This window comes from Triturus cristatus, chromosome 7 (genome assembly GCF_964204655.1).
Source record: "Triturus cristatus chromosome 7, aTriCri1.1, whole genome shotgun sequence".
Taxonomy (NCBI): Eukaryota; Metazoa; Chordata; class Amphibia; order Caudata; family Salamandridae; genus Triturus; species Triturus cristatus.
Window position 1 is genome coordinate 1,564,801,564 of NC_140590.1, and position 22,686 is coordinate 1,564,824,249.

General features: G+C 44.0%; 1 protein-coding gene and 1 long non-coding RNA gene across 2 annotated transcripts in view; both read left to right on the forward strand.

Moving 5' to 3' along the window:
• Positions 1-22,686, forward strand: part of LOC146812387 (uncharacterized) — a 110,833-nt gene that overhangs the window by 40,086 nt on the left and 48,061 nt on the right. Inside the window, exon 5 of the mRNA XM_085619390.1 lies at positions 5,325-5,462. Within this exon, the coding sequence (XP_085475516.1) occupies positions 5,325-5,462 (138 nt within the window). The remainder of the gene's footprint in view (positions 1-5,324; positions 5,463-22,686) is intronic.
• Positions 674-5,318, forward strand: LOC146812388 (uncharacterized). The gene is made up of 3 exons (XR_014966841.1): positions 674-830; positions 950-1,036; positions 1,507-5,318. It is a non-coding gene; the product is annotated as an uncharacterized LOC146812388 (long non-coding RNA).

The window sequence follows — 22,686 nt, forward strand, 5'->3', positions numbered from 1 at the left end:
CTTTTGAGTCTTTTGATATTAATCCATGTTGACTTTTTTATGTGATATGGTTGGATGTTATGCTGTTGGTGACTATGTTTCTGCGGACTTTGCGTTAATATAACACCGTTAGCACAAACTTTTTCAGGCAATCATGAATCGCTACTTTATGATTTATAAGGAGATCTCTTTTGGTCCTTTTGGGTGTTTCTATCTATGGCGTAAGTTGTGTGGACTTTGCGCTATGATAACGCCGATGGCACAAATATTTTCAGGAAATCATGAATTACTACTTTACGATTTAAGAAGATATTTTGTTGGTCTTTTATGTGTGTCTTTTTCTATGGCGGGAATTATGACACGATTCGTTCAGCGCAAGTATAATTACGTAGGGAACGCGTAAATATATTGAATGTATTATAGAGAATTGTTGCTTGTAACATGCTGTCCACTATCATTGAAAGATATGCCTTTGAAATCGGATATTGATTTTTACGGTGCACAATAGATGTAGGAGTTATATGTTTCTAGATTCATGTACATAAGTTAGAATGGGAGACATAGGTTGTCGCTTCTTTTCCGGTTAAGGTTGACACTAGGAGATGGGCTTCGAAATGGGAATCTGTGATTTAAAATATAATCATGGATGGATTCTCGTATAATTTTCCATTTCGTGTTGTTCCTTTTAGAAATATGCAGCCCACACATTGGGCATAAATATACAACAACAATGTTGACAGAACTATGCTTTTGATACGTAGTGATGAAAAAAGAAGCTGACTGTCATTTATATTACCTGGTGACGCAAATGCGATTGTACTCACACGTATACCTTTCAGCTACTTGGAAAGGTAAGGCAGTTTTCACTTTCAAATGGATAGCGTTGTAATGTACATATTCTTATCTGATCTCGGTCTTCCATGCCCATAAGGGGCTGTAATAATTGTTTCTAAAAATTCATTTTCATTAGGTCATATACCTTTTTACATGAACATTTATATCTATTGGAAGCCGATCCTTTTGAAGTTCGTGAAGTTCGTTTCTTAAAATTTCCATGGTAAGAATTTGTGTATAAATTATAATAAAAAGTTTTACTTAATAAGGTATTGGTCATACAAACCACCGTTACCTATGAGGCGCATAGACCCATCTCCCTATCATATACCTAAAAACTCACTTATGGTTTAGGTTTTCATATATATACACTTTAAATGGAATTTTTTCCTCTTTTAGAAGATTAGATAACATACATGTTGAGGCAGGATGTGTATGTTTTTTGTGAAAGTTTTAACTCTTGTTCTGTGCGTACATTTGACTAGTATGTCCCTTTTTTCTATAAAAACTGTATATAATGTATTTATATGTGAGATCTATTATGTTTGTGTTTTGTGTTTTTTAATCATCTGTATGTATTATACGGTACTGTCATGATGTATGTGTATTGTTGGTAATGTAGGTTGTTGTGTTTTTTGTGGTATAAGACGTGTTTCTATATAAATGTATGTTTTTATTTGTATTGATTTACAGCCCTGACGAAGTTCGTAAAGAACGAAACGCGTTGGCTGAGTTTGACTGTTCTTGGATTTGAATAAGAATAAAGAAACAACTTTTGGGATATTTGAAAAGACTTTTCCTTGAGTGCACCGTCCCTTTGTTAAAAACAAGTTTGTATATCTGGTTTTCCAGTAGAGCACAAGTGCGGCTTGCTCTGGACGTGTCTCTGCACCAATTAAGAAACTGCATATTGAATTTGGATCTGGTGTGCTCAACATTGGTCAGCCGTACGGTCCTTTTGTTCACACTTATTTGCAAAGTATTAACTGCACCCAGGGGAGGAGCATTTCTCTCAGAAAGGCTAGTGAAAAAGCTGCTGGCAGAATATAATCTCCCTTTGAAGGTGACACTAGCCTCTATGTCTAGATCAGTTACTAAGATAGTGGTGAAAAAGGGAATCAAAACATTAACTCTGAGTAGGGATGTTGAGGCAGCTTCTAGATATAAACATAACAGGTACACCACAGAAAGGTTTTCTAGCTCAAAGTAACCATATCTCAATATTAATATTTGGCCTCGGGAGAAGATTGCCTTCATGCGATTTAGGCATTTTTATCTCCCTTTTAGTTATTTAAATGGTATATAGAAATCAAAGGGCTGCATTGACAGTTTGTGCAGGATGTGTAACTCAGCCCAAGAGTTCATTGAACACATAATGTGCTTGTGTCTAGCCCTACTTTTAAAAAAAACAATTATCTAAGGCCCATGTTTAATGCAGCAGGCAAAAGAACAATATCAGAGGCATTATCATTTTGCTTTAAGGGTTGTACTGTAAAAGCTGTGAGCAACTCTGTAGAATTCTTGAGGCAGGCCATCAAGGTCTGGGAGGAAAACTGCTTACCTGACTTAATTGCACCATATTTAATTTAACCTGTTTCGTATTGTTTTATTTGTTTTCTAAAGCATTTTAATGTCTTTTTAATTAATAACCTGTGATGTGTGTATTTATGGAAATTAATAATGTATATAGTTTATTGTAAACTTAAACAATAATTTACTTATTTACTTTCTTACATCTATAAGCTTTGCTTAATCCCTTAAGAAACCATTAGAACCTATTTTGGTTGATGATAAGAAGTCTTGTACCATGGTTAATCTGAAGTATGTTTTGCAGAAGGCAGTCAACATGTACTAAACCACAAAGTTAAGATAAACATGTGAGCACTCTTCACAGAGAAGAAACTAGAATCAACATTATGAATGTGCTGATTTTAAAGTTCAGTAGGGACAGGAGAACAGTAGGATTGTCTCATCCGCCCATGTTACTTACCATCAGGATAGAGTGCTTAAATGATTCACCCTGGAAAGATAAAGATCTTTACTCTTCAATGTATAGGAATTTAACAGAAAGGTACCATTGCATAGGAATAAATTATACTAGCCTCAGTTCTGGATAAGACTGCAGAGCAATTATTCTGAGCAGCAGATGTTGGCCCACAAGCTAGGTGGGGCAACGGTAGAGCCCCAATAGTCATAACACTATAGGACCAGGGTTGAACTGGCATATGTGGCAATCTTGTTATATATGGTAAATTGAAACCTCAAAAGACTCCCATCACAAAGGAATGAAAATTGCAAACCATGAACTACCTCAAAACCTACACATAAAAAAAATCACCCGATTGCAAGCAGCCAAAGAAGAGGACAGAGAGCACCCATTGCCCAAGGCACTGGAACACACAATACAGCTCATGGAACATGGTCAATGAGGAAGTGGAGCAGAGGACAAAGGAAGGAGTCAACAAACAGAAAAGCAACACTCACACTGCATGCTTGCAGACCATCATCCAGGCTGCTTTCAGGAACATTGAAACAATCCAATCAACGCTCCTGGTAGAAGCCAGAACAAAATGATGTCCACCTGATTTCTCTAACAGAGAGGAGTCTGGCAATGGACTTGAACGAATGACTGAAAACAGAAGCCCATGAAACGTCCATGGAATCACACTACCAGACTACGTTGACAGAAATAGAGGCATATACCTATGCCACATCTCACAACAAAAGAATCCAAAAGCATGAAGGTGAAGGCAGCAGGTTTCAAGGCAGCGTGAATGATTGATGCTTGTCCTGCAGAGCACGAAGATGCACTCCCGGGGTAATGCCTCAAGAGCAGTAGTCCCATGACCAGTCCCTCTCCACCAGGTGGACTTACTATAGCAGGATTCCATAACAAAGGACAGAAAATCGAGAAAGATTAGAAGATACCTACTCCCAAATGTTGGAAATACCTGGCATATGCAGCAGTTACTACTGAAGGTTCTTCCAAATACAGGGAGAAAGAAAAAATATGACAATTTTGCTCCATTGGTTGGGAACAATTTTTAAAAAGTTAAGTTATTTCCATGATTAAAGATATACCATGCTTGTGTCCAGGGGTGAGTTCAATCTTATAGATATGAAGGGTGATTAGCAAGAGTGACAAAGTGGTATCTAGTCTGCCAACATCAGTGGCTGTAGGTAGCCACCACCCAGCTTTCCCAGGTCTGATTGAGCAAGGAACTTTGGAGATTGAACTTTCTGTGAAGCCCTCACAAGAGGAGTCTGGGAGCATATGCTTGGTTATTATATTTAGTTTTCTCCCCTGTCCCTTATTCTGCTCATGTGACTGTCTTGTTACTTTCTCCCATTCTACTTCCCGTATGATGTATCCTTGTTGTTTTTGCCACACCTCACTCTTGTTGTCCTCCTGCCCCTCCCTCTTTTTCTCATTGTGTCCATTTGCTGCAGGCCGACTTCTTGCTCATCCTTGTTCCATTTCATCAGTGATGCTGAAACAATTTTTAGAGTAGGGATGCTGACCTTCACCATCACTTTACTTGGGTACCTTGATTATTCTTTTCATGCTGCTGGTATATTGATGTATCTGTCAATTATTTTGCAAAGCAAAAATGTCTTTATTTATGGATGTGTTAGAAAACTTCAGGGATTCTTTGGCTTTTCCTTTCACCTGTACCCCAATAGGAATGCCACTGCTCAAAATACTGTACACTTGTAGTCACAGAAGAGAATAGTAAACAAGCTCTCAATTTAAAAAGAATTAGCAGCACTTTGTCTAACAAAGTTGCCTGCCACGAGACAGATTGTAGTTGAACACAGGCCTCTTCATTGTTCATTCTCCATCAGAACTCAATCAAGGAATTATTAGGATGATGCAGCCAACCATCCAGCGCCACTGCCTGCCATCTCCGACTTGCCTCCTCCTGCCTCCCTGTCCCCGGTGTAGAATCATCACATCATTCCAGCTTGCACTCCTGACATCATCAGCATATCCATCGGCTCCTCCTTGCCAGGTCATCTCCATTCCACCTATTCCCACCATGTCATCGTCTTCTGCAACCAATCTTCCATCTCAACCTTGGGCCCAACATCCCCAGCCCTGTCATCTCTGATACACCTCACAGTGATCATTCTTATCACACCTGGTGCCCGTTTGTCCACTTCAGATTAATGTATCCTGCAGCATCTCTTCATCGCCATGATGGCTGGCATCATGGCATCTCCGTAGCCCTAACCCTACATCTTCTCCACCCGCATCCTCATTCATCCTTTCCCCAGTCATCTATACCTTGCCACATGGGAACAAGTCATCTCATTGGTTCTTTAAAATTAAAATATAGGAATGATTGGCTTTGCCAATGCTTTCTGAAAATGCAAAGAAATATAAGGTGTGTCTGGAATAAGAAAAGATTAAAACAATGCAGGCAAACATAAGCTTTCATCGACCCCTTGCTATCACCCACATCATGAACTTCGAAAGACACGCTTACTCTGATGTTTCTTTATTTCAGATAAACCGGGTGTCTGCCCACCTCCTGTGATGTGCATACGTGCTGCACGCGCGACTTGTGCCAATGATAGCGGGTGCACGGGCGACCTGAAGTGCTGCGACGCCCAGTGTGGAGCTGTCTGTGTGACGCCACAGAAAGGTACAGCAACAGTGGTTTCACTGGAGCTAAAACAGTCCAATGCAAGCCCATTCGGGTGAAGCAGAACCTTTTTTGGGGTAAGTGTTGGGGTTTTCAAATATTAACACAGACGTCAAAGTTCACGCTCCAGCATTTGACGTAATTATTGGTGCCAATTAGGGCCAGGCAAAAAGTTTCATCATGCGAGTGTAAATAATGTAATTTCTGTAGATTTGTGTTACCCCTATCAGGTGAAATACACCCAATATGCCATCACGCCACATCATGTAAGGAAGGCATCATTGTAGGAAGCAAAACATGCCCTGCAAGTGAGAGGTACGAGCTCTTGTACTGATAGAACTTTCAAGTGGAAAATATTAAAACAAGTCACGCTCAGAAATGCCAACTTGAAAAGGATTCACGTTAAGCGAGCATTGGTAATGTGCAACTCAAATGCATAATCGTAATGAAAGGAAGGTTTAGCAGTTCCCTCAGCAAAAACATAGGCTCCCACAGGGAAGCCCACTTGGATTTTGGGAAAGGAAAGACTCGACAGCCCAAAGTAGAATGAAAAGATTTTCAAACTTCAGATAATTTTTTGAAATGTATATTTTAATTTTTTTTTATTTGTATAGCACAATTAATACCCTAAGGCGTCTAGGCGCTTGTCATCCAACATCCTGTCAGCCATGAGGTAAGAGTGCTGAAGTATTAAAAGATTAAAAATATAACACAAGTTATGCCTTAAAAAGCCAAGTCTTCAGACCTTTCCTGAAAGAGATCAGGTCAGGCGAGTTTTTAAGTGTGTATGGCAACTGATTCCACAATCTGGCAGTGATATTTAAAAAAAAAAGTACACTTTGCTTAGGTGTTCTGGAGTTCTTGTCTTGCCTACCTGTGCTGCTAGGTGCCCCTTCGCTGTAACTTGTCTCTGATGGAGCTTGAGGTGAAGGTGGGAAGCCAGTAGAAGGAGAAGTGCTCCTCATAAGCTGAGCAGGAGTTAGAAGCAAGCTTAGACGCAGGAGTGGGATGACACAGTAGTGCGTGTGCACAGACCGTGCTGGTGATGTGTCGTCAGCCTGGCGGATCAGACATTCTGACATTTTTAGGGCTGGCCTAGAGCAGTGTTGTAGCAAGAGTGCCATGGGCCCCAATGCAATCCAGAAAAATGTACCCTCATCCACTGGTTTTGAAAGTACAAATCAGCTCTAATTGGGGTGTCCAGGGACCCCTCGCACCCAGTTCCCCCTGTCACACTGCATCTGCTGCAGTATTAATAACTAAAATACAAATGACAATAAAAATACATGTGTGAACATAACCTGTGGGGGTTCGGTCCGCGCTCTTCACCCATTGTCTGTTCAAGTCTCATTCATAATTTGTTTCCTCCCAACAAAACACATAACATAGGGCAGTGGGTCAGTTAATTTCCTTCCTTGATTTTCTTCACTGTGGGTGACTGCATTTTGCCTGTTTACCCTGCCCCCCTTAAAGAAGAAATGAACACTAGCTCTACGCACAATAGTTCCTTTCAGCAGATACCACTCAGGGCTTCTGGCTTCACCCTCTTACACCATCTTTCCCTAATGGAGTTACATATGCCTCTACTCTTCTGGGTAATGGTGTTGGCGCTACCCTTGCTGGCCATTCTATATTCCTGGCCAAAGGAGTATTAATATCTCCATGCTCACCAGCTCCTCCAAGGCTCACTTGACCTAGATTCTGCTGGAGGTCATTCCAGCTGTCTATCGGGCACATTAGGGCTCTTCCATGTGCTTGCCAAAGCTTTACATTAAGAACAATTAAATTGCGCCACAGCAGCTGCACTATTTTCAGTGTCCCAAAAACACACGTTTCATGGTATAATATTGAATGGTATTGTAATTTCATTTATATCGTGCTTACTATCCCTGACGAGGCATTAAAGGACTTTTTTGGCGAGTATCACGCTACTTTGGAACCCATAAAGTATTTGTGCTGAATTAGTATAGTAAAATATGAAAGTGATTTGAGTGATGCATACGTATATCCGTTAATTGAATGGAGAAGGACAGTGGAGGGATAGAAGAGGGAAAAAGGTTTTCATTTATAAAGCGCTTGCTACCTTGATGGGGTGTTGAAGCGCTTTTTTGGCAAGTGGCACGCTACTTCGGAACCCATAAAGGATTAGTGGTGAATTAGTATAGTAAAAATACGAAAGTAATTCAAATGGTGGATATGTTAATCAGATATTTGGATTGAGAAGGATAGTGGAAAGATAGCAGGGGGATAAAAGGTTTTTATTTATATAGCGCTTGCTACCCTTGATGGGGTGTTGAAGCACTTTTTTGATGAGTAGCATGCTACTCTGGAACCCATACAGTGGTAGTGGTGAATTAGTATAGTGAAATATGAAAGTAATTTGAGTGGTGGATATGGTAGTTTTTTGGATTGAGAAGGATAGCGAAGGGGTATAAGAGGCAAAAGGTTTGCATTTATATAGCCTTGCTACCCCCGATGAGCTATTGAAGTATGGAACCCATAAAGGATTAGTGGTGAATTAGTATAGTGAACTATGAAATTAATTTGAGTGGTGGACATTTTAGTCTGTTATTTGGATCAAAAAGGATAGTGGAGGGTTCGAAGAGGAATGGATTTAGAATTTTATTTTTGACATAATAGAGTTGGACAAGAAATGTTGCAAACACTTAAACCAATCAATATATCTCGCAAGCAACATACTTCCAGAGACACCTACTTCCTAATGCATTTCATTGATCAGGCTGTGTATAACTAATTATAGAAACAAATTGGCATTCTATGCAACACAGCAATACAATGGTTTGTTCAGATAATGAATGACATAATCAGAACATCAGCAGGAAACTTTGGAAAGTTACAAAATAAAGAATATCCTGCACATATCTTCCTCAAGTGAATACAACTAGTACATTAAAGACACCAAAGCTTAGCCTTCTTTTTCAATGATTTTCCTGAAATAGAAAAACAGTATACAGAGAGATTGAAAGGCTTACTCACATAAAATGAATGTGCTCTTTTATTCTGCATTTGTGGATAGCTGTCAATTGAAGCAAACTGTGGCCTAGCTATGCTAATTGTAATTTGTCTAGATAAGGCATTTTGTCAATCAATTCTCCTGCGACTGCATCCAAATGGGCTCTGACCACAGCATCAGGTCAGGTGCATGACCCACTTTTGCCCCACCTTCTTGCAATAGTGGAACCCGACATTGCCTCAGTACTACCACTAACCCAGGGATCTGGGGATTCAGTCAAGTCATATCGCCCTAAATCGAAGTTGCTCTAGGTTTTGGTGCCAAGCCCTTGCTATGTAGCTTAAATGCAGGAGATGGAGGCACTACTAACTCCCTCTCCACCCTTGGTACTTTGGTGTCAAGGTAGTAGTTGCTTTTTAAGAAGGGTCTCACTGGCTCACTTCTGTTATGGGTGATATCTCTTTAGTTAGTTGCACACATTATCTATTATTTCTCTATACTACGTGGCCTGTGGAGCTTGGCCCTGCCCCCTCTCACAGAAGCACAGTGAGGAACTTGGGTATTCTCTTTGATAGCAAGCTATCAATGAAGGACCATGTGGCATCTACATGTGGCATGTGCTTTGGGACAATGCGCCTTCTTAAGAGGAATTTCCAGTTGTTGCCACTGGTCTTTTGCAAGAATCTCGACCAGGCCCTGATAATCAGACACCTGGACTATGGAAACCCACTCGTGGTAGCATCAAATGCATCCCTTCATGCCAAGATGCAGGTAGTACAAAATACGGCAGCCCGACTGGTTAACAAACAGCCACTGGGCACCTCCTCAGACCCCTGCTTAGAGCCTTGCATTGATTTCCCACAAAGAAGAGAGCAATTTTGAAACTCCTCTGCTTAATGCATAAACCTCTGGCAGGTAAGGGACCTTATTACCTACAAGACAAATTGGCTTCTTATCATCCAGAAAGAAACCTTAGCTCAAGAAATCAGCTCCTTCTTTACCTTCGATGCATTCACAGATGTTAGTATGGTGGACGGGTTTCTACATACCTGGCCCCTTACCACTGGATTAAACTCCCATTTGTCATTAGGACTTGTACTGGCTTCGCAGCCTTCAAAATGCAGCTTAAAACTTGGCTGTTCTAATGAATGCTCCTAACTTTTCTGTTACCTCAGTGCCGAGATTCCCCCTTCGGGGACAAGTTGCGCGCTATACCAAATATTCATTAACATCATCATAGTCTTTATTCGAAAGTTCAAATTCATAAAAGACACAAGTATCACAAAATTACAATTCATTAAAAACACAAAAATAGATGTAACAGAATCATAAAAGACATCATATAATAAATATTAAAAATGGGTATTAAAAAAAGATTAAACAGTAAAGCAGATGACTAGATGATAGAATGTCATATAAAATAAGGGGAGTTAAAACAGCAAAAGTATTCCATAACTCTATTATACAAAGCTCAGTTAAGAATAACAGAGTGGGCGTAACAATTTGTTCCTTAGATACCATGCCCAGCCCAAATATTTGGCAAGACCAATGGAAATAATTGGTAGGGTATTAGTGCGTAAGATCCTCAGGGCCACAATACTACTCCTAGTGCCCAAAGCCCTACACAATGGAGACAACCAAATGCGTCTTGGGACAATATAAGCGTGGCATACAAACAAGAAATGACCAATCGATTCAGACTGCATGCCACATACAGGGCATGCATCATTACCAGCATTTGACCAGCTACTAGTCAGAGACCTGAGTGGCAAGGAACCTATTCGTAGCTGGAAATATAATTTCCTGTCACTAGGTTTGGTAATCAGGTCCCAGTAAGTTTCCAGGGCTGGAGTAATTTTTGTCACTAGGAACCAATTAGTCATCCAGGAGCTATTAACTTGGCTCCAGATCTTAAAATCAATATGTTCCCAATACAGCATTTTCAAGGAGCTCTTAGAAGGGAATGTCGTTGTCATTGGATCACTCCACAACCCCACCAAGCCCAAGTCAACCAAGGCAGCACGTATCTTCCTAAGCCAGCCAATCTTGTGAGAAGTATCAGACTTGATAACATCCAAGAGTCCCCTGGCGTAGGAGGAGAGCTCCGGAGTAGACCACAACCTCCGCCAGTATAAAACAGGACGGAGGTTGGCTAATTCCAGGATAGCTCTCCTACCTAAATCATATCTTAAGGGGACCAATGGAGTACTCTGCGGTAGGCCTGTAATACTGCGTAAGAATTTATTTTCGACTACCGTTAGGGATCTCAAGGAGTCGAAACCCCATAGCTCTGCCCCGTACAAGACAGAGATTAAAGCCTTTGCCTCATAGACTTGAAGGACAGGTTTAATTGGCTTAGTAAAGGAGGTTTTAAACTCCTTGAGTAAAACCCCAGTAGTCTGCTGTAACTTCAAGGAGGACATCATGACATGCTTATTCCACTTATTGTCGTTAGATATGTGCATACCAAGATATATAAAGCTGTTAACCTCCTCTAGTGGCTGGGCATTCATAAAGAACTTCCTTACTCTGTAACTAGGAGGTGGGTTGAAAACCATAAGTTTGGTCTTTGAGACATTTACTTCCAATCCATGGGCTAGACAAAAATCATCAAAAACGGACAAAGCTTTTTGCAAACCACTTGGTGTTTTTGACACAATAAGAGTGTCATCCGCAAACATCAGTATTGGGGTGGCTATCCCCGCCAATTTAGGAGCATCTGTGGGAACACTGAGCATACGATCTACAATCCCATTAATATACAAGGAAAAGAGCGTCGGGGCCATAGTACAGCCTTGGCGTACACCGCGCTCGACTGGAAACTCAGGAGTGACATCATCATAACCTCCCCATTGGACTTTAGCAAAATTGGACTCGTGTACACAAAAGCCACAAAGAGACTGCCTTTCCCCAGAGTCACAGTCTTCCAATGTAATTGGATGAAACGAAAAACCTGGTCCACTGTACTAATCGATCTACGAAATCCAGCTTGGAATGTGGATAAAACCCCATTATCCTCTTCCCAATCTAATATTAAATTCAGGACCATCCTCCCGATGATCTTCTGTATTGTATCTATCAGACTAATGGGTCTGTAGTTACTCGGGAGAGCCTTATCGCCTTTTTTGAAGATTGGGATAATAATGGCGGCCCCCCAAGATTTTGGTACAGGGGCACCTTCAGCCACCGCATTGGCCACTAGTGCAATGTACTTACTCCAGCAAGTTCTATTCTGGAGAAAGACATCAGACGGAACCCCGTCGGATCCAGGTGCACGTCCTGTGGCTACCGAGGCCAAGGCTACAGAGACATCTTTGGGGCTGAAAGGACCTTTGTTATAAAAAACATATGGGATTGTAACCAAATCGCTATATAAAACACTACAGGCATATTGAGGCTTAAAATACCTAAGCCATTCATCCTGGGCCACATGGTTTGAAGGGGTATCGGGCAAGCCACCCCTATTCCACTTAATAATATTCCAAAACTTTCTTGGGTCATTCCCACAGCTTGCTCCCTTCAAATCTTGCCAAAAGAGCTCGTCCCAAGTCTTTTTAGCTTGCACAAGGCATTTTTTGTAGGCCTGCCTTGCCAGCTGGGTGCGAGTCCTATTGCCACTAGAAAGGGCAGCAGCTAGATTCGTTCTTGCCTTTCTACATTCCCTATCAAACCAACGAAGCCGCCCAGAAGGGCGTGTTTTATTTTTAACAGCTGGATTCAAAAAGTAACCTTTTAGTCTTTCAAAGAATAACTCATGAATACCTGTAACTTGGGACAAACCTTCGTCGGAGGCCAATGCGTCCTCTAGATGCAAGATGGCACCAGCCAAATCAGAATCTATTTTTGCTAGGGACATATCATTAGCCGCCACCTCCCGCCATCTAACCCTACGCATATTATTAGAGGGCACAACTTCTGGCGGATGGAGTTCAATTGTACCTACTGCAGAGGAGGTACCGCTCCACCACTGGTGGGTGACACAAATGGGATTATGGTCACTCTCAACTCTAGATTCCACCACCATATCTTTAATGGATTGCCATAAATTATTACAGCAGAGGACATAATCAATTCTACTTTTGGAGCGACCATTATCAAAAGTGTTAGCACCCATCTTGTCACCCCGGGTTCTACCATTCAAAGCCCTAAAACCATGCTCATAACAGAGTGAATTTACCTGGACTATGACCTCAGACCAACGTTTAATTGGGGGAAGAGCCAAGGCTGGGATATCCCACAGACGATCCTCCTCGGGGTCAAGACCCCATTCTGAATCTGAGGCTAAGAGGGGTTCAAACGTGACATTAAAATCTCCCGCAATAATCGTGCCCTTCGTACTGCCGTAGGTATCCATAAGAGAATCCAGAGTGGCCAAAACTTGCGACCTTTTCTCCTTTGTCCCTCTAAGATAGAGGTTAAAAATAACCAGGTCTTGCATCGAGACCAAGGGCAACCTAACTAATTGAATATCTAGAGACCCAGTCTGGAACTCACTAGCCTTAGGGAATAAAGCCTGGCGAGCCCAGATGGTTAGGCCACCCATAGGGCGGCCCTTAGGGCCCTTAGCTGCTGGAATGTGGAAGTTTAGATATCCTGGCAGAAATAATGGCTCAACAGACCAGGTTTCCTGGAATAAACAGACATCAAAGTTACCTATGAACTCTAGCCATGCAAGGGAATCCATCTTCGCCTTGAGGCCAGCAACATTCCAGGAAATCAAGGATCCAGGGCTAGATCTCGACACCCCGCTCTGGGCATCAAGACAATGTGTAACTACCTGTGGACTCAGAAGCTGAATAGGCAAGTTTAGAACTTTTTCCTTGGAAGGGGAGGAAATACAAAAGTCAGCCAAGGAAGAAACATCAGAATATGCCAGTGGCAAATCAATATTAGAGCAAGCTCCACCAGGGATCGTTGCGCTAAAATGATCAACACTGGTCAGTCTATATCATTCCAATAGCAAGTACCATTATTATCATTGGGAATCAAAGCAGAAGACCCACAGTTGAAACCTATCCCCGGCCAAGCGAGACCCCTTCTGTCCTCGTGGATGGCAGCTTGCATGTAAAAATAGTGTAAATCACGCACCTGGATCCCCGGGAGAAACCAAGAAGGAGCATGGTGACATATAAAGTTAACAACGCGGCTGTGTTTAAAGTTAATAATAATAGAATCGCCCGAAACATCTTTGGGTCGTGATCCTACCCAGCTAACCCTTCTTACAAGCAAAATTTTCCATCCAAATTGTTAGGAATGGGCGTATGCTTATTTAGCCTTTGGATCACTTTATTCTTGAGTTCTTCACAGGTTTCGGGTTTTGGGTTTTTTATTTCGGGGACACCAGTTAAAACCACTACATAAGGAAGAGACTGAGGGGGAAGATGGATATGGGCCAAGGCAGGACGAGAAGTGAGTTCGATTGAACCAGTATGTGTGACAACCTCAGCAACCTCTGGGACAACATTGGCTGTAAAGCCTTCTTAGGAGGAACACAATTTTTATTCCTTAATTTTGAGGGACCCTGTCCAGAGCTATCATGTGTTAAAACTGGTCGTGTACCAGGAAGAGCTGAAGGAGCTAAAACAACCAATGGAGAGGTGACTATAGGTGGAGAGCTCCGGTTGTCACTTGCTTTTACGGTGAGTTTAACTACATTCTTTAAGGAACAAAAGTTGTCTAGAATTTTCTGCTCTAGGTTGTCAACTTTATCACTAACCAGTTTAATTCTTTCCAAAAGCGGTAGCATTAGAGAGCGAACCAGTTGCTCAATCGAGGAAAGAATATCATTGGCTTGTGACTGACCTAACGGGCAAATAGAAGCCTCAACAGGGTCTGAACGCACTTCATGTGGGGGAGTGGCAGAAATAGAAACATGCTCTGCAATTTTGGAAATTTTACACTTTCTTGCACCTTGGGCGTCAGTACCCCTCTTCCTTTTGGGAGGAACTGCTCTGGGTACTTTGGATACTTTATTGTTGGCCCTGGTTAACGGGGCAATGCCTCCAGGGCTTACATGACCCTCATTTGTAGGAGGGAGATTAATAGCTTCAGAGGCGCTTACACTTGTGTTTTGCAAAGATAAAATAGGACTAGAGTCAGAAATTCTATGGTGGAGCAAATTATCACATGTTTGTTCCACTGGCCTGGTCGGTGACTTAGCCCGGGCCAATGCGCCAATAGATGAACGCCTATACATAGGTTCAGCTGAAAGGCGGCGTTCGGTGATAGAGATTTCATGCTCCAGGACGGAAACTGCTCTAGTGATGAACTGGTCAAGAGTTCCCGTCACTGAGGCAGTACCCGTAGTCCGCTTCCCTTTCCCAGCCGTGGTATCACAGTCACAGGTGCTAACAGAGTATTAAGTCAGTGGCAGAGATGGATGCGCAGCCTCGGCGAAACAGTCCACCAGTCTAACTTGTGAATCACAGGAGCTCAGAGAGGTAGCCCGACCCAGCCTCTATAAACCCCTTGCGGTCACAGGCAACCCGCCCTTTGCCGATGCGACCCGCGACACAGGGGGAGCCGCGATCTTAGAGGCGCCTCTGGGCGCGCTGGCGGCGTCAGCAAGGGCCGATGGTCTGATATATGGGAGGCGTCGATAGGTGCAACAGAACTCAATACATTTGGCGAAAAAGGAACTCAAACGGGAGAGAAAACAGTTCAGAAAGGTTCCAGCATGAACTCGTAATCTATAACAAACTCAACTACGACCCTTATCAGTCCAGAGTTAATAATAGCATATACCCCAAGGGTCAATGCCGGATGGTGTTGCCAAATTCAGGTGCATCTGGGAGCACGAATGCAGGACTGACGCTGGGATGCCTATATATTCGTGCACAAACAATGCTGCTTTGATGATCAACGGAAGCACAAGAGTGATTAATAAAGCCAAGCTATCACTGGCGGCACTTACAATTCTGATGGTCTGCGGCAATTGTCAGAGGGTATGCCCTGCCCGGCCTCGTACGGTCCTCGACGGGCAAGGACGGGCCCGCCCTTGGCCCGGGCTTCGCCCGGGCGCTGCCCGCGCGCGTCCCGCGCTGCGGGGCACTCCGATGGTTTAAATGCAGCCCGGGCGCTGCCTGATGATGTCAGCGGCAGGCGCCCGGGACTGGGAGCGCTGGGTAATGTAGTCGATGGAGTAGACAGGAATAGGCAGGAGACCGAGGTTACGTGCTCCCCACGATAGGCCGTTCCCCTCACGGCGGTCTTGCTAGAGGATTCGTCACACCAGGGCTGAAAGCGATTCCTGCGCTGCGGGGCACTCCGATGGTTTAAATGCAGCCCGGGCGCTGCCTGATGATGTCAGCGGCAGGCGCCCGGGACTGGGAGCGCTGGGTAATGTAGTCGGTGGAGTAGACAGGAATAGGCAGGAGACCGAGGTTACGTGCTCCCCACGATAGGCCGTTCCCCTCACGGCGGTCTTGCTAGAGGATTCGTCAAACCAGGGCTGAAAGCGAGTCCCGCGCTGCGGGGCACTCCGATGGTTTAAATGCAGCCCGGGCGCTGCCTGATGATGTCAGCGGCAGGCGCCCGGGACTGGGAGCGCTGGGTAATGTAGTCGGTGGAGTAGACAGGAATAGGCAGGAGACCGAGGTTACGTGCTCCCCACGATAGGCCGTTCCCCTCACGGCGGTCTTGCTAGAGGATTCGTCACACCAGGGCTGAAAGCGATTCCCGCACTGCGGGGCACTCCGATGGTTTAAATGCAGCCCGGGCGCTGCCTGATGATGTCAGCGGCAGGCGCCCGGGACTGGGAGCGCTGGGTAATGTAGTCGGTGGAGTAGACAGGAATAGGCAGGAGACCGAGGTTACGTGCTCCCCACGATAGGCCGTTCCCCTCACGGCGGTCTTGCTAGAGGATTCGTCACACCAGGGCTGAAAGCGATTCCCGCGCTGCGGGGCACTCCGATGGTTTAAATGCAGCCCGGGCGCTGCCTGATGATGTCAGCGGCAGGCGCCCGGGACTGGGAGCGCTGGGTAATGTAGTCGGTGGAGTAGACAGGAATAGGCAGGAGACCGAGGTTACGTGCTCCCCACGATAGGCCGTTCCCCTTACGGCGGTCTTGCTAGAGGATTCGTCACACCAGGGCTGAAAGCGATTCCCGCGCTGCGGGGCACTCCGATGGTTTAAATGCAGCCCGGGCGCTGCCTGATGATGTCAGCGGCAGCCGCCCGGGACTGGGAGCGCTGGGTAATGTAGTCGGTGGAGTAGACAGGAATAGGCAGGAGACCGAGGTTACGTGCTCCCCACGATAGGCCGTTCCCCTCACGGCGGTCTTGCTAGAGGATTCGTCACACCAGGGCTGAAAGCGATTCCCGCACTGCGGGGCACTCCGATGGTTTAAATGCAGCCCGGGCGCTGCCTGATGATGTCAGCGGCAGGCGCCCGGGACTGGGAGCGCTGGGTAATGTAGTCGGTGGAGGTTACGTGCTCCCCACGATAGGCCGTTCCCCTTATGTAGGTCCTGTGCTCATTATTATGCCACTGGATTCAAGCTAAGATGTGGAGTTATACCCCCTAAGCTTTTCCAGGATGCTTGTTGTCTGGTATAGGAAGGAACTGGCCTGGCAGTTCGGGCTTGACTTTTCCCACGTGGAACAGGGCCAGGACTGATTAGCATATGGCACGGTCCAAACTCTGGTGGCATGGCAAGCAAAAGCACGATGTTCTGCATTCCATCTATCATTTTTTTGTGTTGCTATACTTCCCCACCCTATTTCTATTCTGCTGTCCAATGATTTACCCCATTTGGGTAGAATCTTTTCTCACTTCTGCCTCTTAATACATCCGTTTCTGAGGCAACAACTATTCTGGACAGTAATAACATGGGGCTTCTGCGTTCTTAGAGCACAACTTAACCAGTCAGGCAGGCATCCACTTTACATTCTGACTTCATCTTGTAAGCAGAAGACACACAGGTCTGGCTTGAATGAACAAGCACACATGGGGATCTAGAGAAAGGGGCGCAGGTAACCACGGCAAAAGAATGCAACAGTATATAAGTCAATCACTGATAGGTTAGAATTGAGGATCTTGATATGTGATTGTTGCCATCGTTTGAAACTCTAGTCCATCTGTTGTGTGTAAAACCATATACCTGAATGATATGTTCAATAGTGTGAAGACAAACCAAATGAGTTTTGAAGCCTGCATGCATATCAGTTTAGATAAGTATACTTACAGCTCTTCAAAATCAAATGAATAAAAGCATAATGTATTTTAATACATATTGGAATATTGTTTGGTGTTCCATAGAAGGCAAATGCATGGCAGAGGATAAATATTGACTAGTAAAGAAATACTGCCCCAACATTACAATACTTGCCTTTTGTGTTTCTGTCACTTTAATTTAGAAGTCTGCCCTCAGTGTGTGGAATGTTCTAATAGCAGTATACCCCTTCTGCCTCAGGCTATATCCGTAGTTAAAGGCCCTCTCCCTCATTTCTGGGAATCACCTGTGGCTCACGCCTATAATTTGGGAGAGGGACTTTAACCACTTCAGAAGTGGGCTGTAAAGCTATAATGACAAATTCACATTTGGTTTGTTACTGAAGATGCAAACCTGTCATCGCTCAAAATTACAGCTTGTTGCCACCAATGTCGAATGATTAAACTGTAATTTGTAAGTCTCCAGTCATAAAATTCAACAACTTGTTGATAATATGGAATTACCATACACTGCTAAGTTGTGATCAAATTTACGGAGACCCCCTGAAAACAATTGTGTTCAAGATAGGCCAATTTAAAAAAGGGACCTTGCAACCACTGGGAGCCATTAGACAAAAAAAGTAGGGTAGGGTTTAAGGGTAAAGTATGTGTACTCATGATATTTGCTGATAGTTATGCATAGAGCGGCTTCCAAAGAGGCTGTAGAGCATAGATGAACACAGCCAGATCTATATTAGTGCCATACAAACTAAAGCCCACAAGAGCCTGTCCTACAGCATAGAGATCATTTAACATAATATGATCTGATATGGTTGGTTATGTTTTAATAACACATTTTTTTATTGACAATTGTTCAATAGCACAACACATATTAACAGAATAGGGCACAGCAACGGACTGTGAAATGGCAACAGTGTTAGCGTGTGTAGTATAATAACAAATATTATTAGCTTGATTACCCAAAGTTGAGGGGAAAAAACTAAGAACATTATCCAAGAGTGGGGCAACGACTGATCACTGTTCTTTTAATGCTTCAGTGGCATGCTCATGCATGATAAATAAGTTTCTCAAGCCTAGAGAACCTATATTTTCCCTAGAGTCACTCACAAAAGATAGGGGCTGAGGCAGACTTACAGTGCCAGGTGATGTCATGCTTGGCCAGAAGAAATCTCAGACCAACGAGTATGACACAGCAAGGTATTTCATTTCCAGAGGTATTTTAATTAGTTTTATCACTGAGACTGTGTGGGTGTCAACTGAAGAACAGGAAAGTGACTTTTGTGGTAGACAATCAAACAGCAGAGAGTCATCAGTAGAATGTCTACAAACATTGTGTGTATTGAGGCTGCTGAAAGAACTAGTGCTTCATTGCCTGCTATGGAAGATATTTTTACAAGCACTCCATATTTCATGATTGGGCAATGAGGTGGCTCTCTTGCTCACGGGGGTCAAGGTTCTCTGGGTTGGTCCTGAAAAAAAGAACAATACAGGACACCCCTTTCAGAAGATAAGTGAGTTTGTGAGAGCATTGAGGCTGCATAAAGGTTTGTTAGCTTCTTCCTCAAAAGAATCACACTTGTAGATGAAAGAAGAATTTGTGAGTAGCGGGACCAGATGATAAGACTGCAGCGAAAGGGTGATGAGGTCAGAAGCACGGATGTGGTTAGCTTTTTGTTGCGCTTCGTTTAGAGGAACCTGGTGCCAGTGAGCATTGCAGGGAAAATGGTATGGAGAGCCTTCTGTGGGAAATGTTATTGGGAATATGAACCCAATGGGCAGAATTCATGAGACACATTTTGGAGGAGTGGAACTGAAAGCAGGATAGGCGCTGTGATGCGAGACGACCAATTATGATTGAGATTTTAAAGTGGCATTTCAGCCATGGGAGACATACGTCCACATTCACTTTAGAGTTAAAGCTGTACAGATTTGTATTTACTTTAGTGTTCTTTGGTGTGTTTGGTGTTTCAAAGATGGAGCAGTGGGGAATTAGGAGGGGTTGCTGAAGGAGAAGCGGCCTCAGAAGATGATAGGATACACATAGGGCTACAGAAAAACAAGACTGACCAGAGGGGTCTGAGGACGAAGGTGATATCAAGGTTATTGGGTGATAGAACAGTATGTCCAGTTAGAAACTTCCTGCAGTTCAGAGCACACAGATTGGTAAGGTTTTTCAACATAAGAATGGGGAGGAGGTTTTGGACAGGAAAGTGTTGGGATTTTCAGGAGGTACTTAATGGACGCGGTGGCCGGCTTGGGTGGAGCCACTGTTGGATTTGAGGTGGGCCTGTAAGAGAACAGATTGAAAGGTGTTAGTTATAAATACAACCCATTCTTCTGTTTCAGCTAATTACACTAAACATCTTAAAAAAAAGTTGATGCCCACAGGTAAAGTTCCACATTCCTACAACAAAAAGCAATGTTAAATCAAAACATCTATGTTTTGTTAAACTTCTTCCCCTACATGGCAGTGCTATATACCTTGTCTTAAGCTCCCAGATTGGGTCTGTTTGAGGAACAATGCCACCAATCCTCCATTTCTGCAGGCTTTCAACCTACCCATTGCATTGACTTCAAGTTTACCTTTCTACCCTAAGAGTTTTGGGAATGCTAGGAATGTAAAGGAAGAATCGGCCTAGATATTTGGAAAAAGGCTTCATGGCAAGGCCTGTCTCCATAGAGTATTCCAAGCTCCTGTTTTCTTTGTGTTGTGCAGTATTGATGCAGTGTCTTTTGGTTGCAACACTTGTCTAAATAAACGTATGTTGCTTGCTAAATAAACATATTTATTTTTCAACTAAATAGAAAAATGAAAAAATTACCCAAAAACCTTTCACAATTTCCTGCATCTCGGCATTTCATTGGCTTGGCTAATCTGTAAATAGCCATAATTATTATGTTCGTATTTGATAGCACTCCATCACTTGTTTGCTAAACTAACCTACCACATACGGCTCCATCTCAGTATATTGGACCACTTGCATCTTAAATTGGCAATTAGCTGAGATCCATACAGAAGCCAAGGTCACCGTGACCCCACTGAGTGGAACCATCTTCCTCCTTCCTCCTTCCTCCTTCCTCCTTCCTCCTTCCTCCTTCCTCCTTCCTCCTTCCTCCTTCCTCCTTCCTCCTTCCTGTGCTGCTTGCACTCTGCAAGGGGCTACCTCCCATCTCTTGATCACCAGTGACAACACACAAAATATCCACAAAGTCAGAGAGTGAGTGTTGAGATTCATCTGGCAGTATTTAGCGGAACAGGGAGGTCCACACCGACTACACCTACTATACCGATTTTTGGGATCTAGAGAAAGGACTCACACTGTATTCAGGAGATGGCAAATTCGACCTTAACATCTGCTTGTGCTCTCATCGATTTTGTCGTCATGGTTTGCTCATTTTCTTTATTTTAAGTCCTATTTGTTTAGGACAATTATTTTCTTGTAATTCAGGGTGTACCTGTTATACTGTGGGCAGCATTGCAGTTTGTGCCTCACCCAACAGCTTCCCTTGTGTCCCGCTGCATATAGTGCAAAGTGCTTTGCACTAACCTCCATGGTGGACAATGAAACTGGCATTCTGCCTCACTCACCTGTAAAGATTTCCTTTTGGTCGCCAGCCTGCCGGTGTAGCCTCATGTGATTCTCTCCACAGGGGCCACGCTGGGGAACACCATAGCTCTTCCCTTCTCCTTTGGAAGGATTCATGGGGTGATTCCTTTTCCTATCCAAAATGGCAACCTTTCCATTTGTGTTCTGGGAGCTTCCTAATCTTAGATGGTGGCACCAATTCTTGAGGTAACTTTCTGTTCTGGGAGTATATAAAGGGTATGTTGGACTTGGCCCTTTTTGCAGGGTCATCCCTAAACCTTTTGCCTTTCTCCTAGCCTTTTTCTGACATGGTGTTGGTGTTTTTAGGACTCTGTGCACTTTAGCACTGCTGTTCAGTGTAAAGTGTGTGTGCTCTCTGTGATAAATTTGATAAGATTGGTCTACACCTATTTGGCCTTTTAATTTACCTGTCAGTCCCTTGTAAAGTTGTATCTCATATACCCAGGGTGGTAAATTAAATGCTAATGGTGGGCTTGCAGCGCTGATTGTGCCACCCATCAAAGTAGCCTTGCAAACTTATCACAGGCCTCTGCTATTGCAGGGCCTGTGTGCGCAGTGTTACTGCTGCTGTGACGTGGCACCTAAAGTGTGTGCCATGTCTGGGACCCCCCTTTTACTGCATGTCAGTCATCCCTAAGGTAGGCCCTAGCTAGCCCTATGGGCAGGGTGCATTGTAGGTAAAAGATATGACATGTACCTTAAGTGTATGACATGTACTGGTAGTGACAAACAGCCATTTTGGTTTCTCACTACTGTGGGGCTGCCCTCCTATAGGAATGCATTGGGGATTCCCTGATAAGTGCTTCAGTGGTAATTCCTGATATGAGAGGAGCAGCGTGGTCAAGTTTGGTGTGTTTGGAATAGTGATAATAAATGCTACGCAATGGTGTGCGTATATTTATTATAACTATTTTAGAAATGCCACTTTTAGAAGTTGGCATTTCTGTGTGCTATGTGTCTGCCTGCCTGATATGAATTGCAAGTCTGGCTTTTGAGTGACAGAGGCTGGTGAGGTGTGTGTGGCTCCAGGAGGGGCAGGGTGAGTCAGCGCTAGGCTGAATGGGACATCTGCATTTGGAGTAGTGGGAGGAGAAGTCCCTGGTCCCTGAATAGGTGTGGGCCTAGCCTGTACAATGCTGGCTCCGCCCCCTGTGGTGTGTCTGATGGCAGAGCCCCCATCTCACAAAGGAGGGTGTGAGCACTTTACACAAAGTGCTCCACGCCCCCCAGAACCAGTTGCAACTGGTCCCCCCAAGCCCTGGGTCAGCGCAGACAAAGGAGAAGTGTAGTATAAATGTTGGGGTTGTGACCCCATGAGTTGTGTTGTTCCTGTGCTTGGGGGGCTTGCTGCTGCTGGGCCTCAGGAGGAACCGCCACGTGGGACTGCCTCCCTGCTGGAGGGCCCTGTATGCTGGCCTGCCTGGGCCAAGCTTTGCCCCCTTTTCCCTCTAAGGACTTTTGGGACAGTAG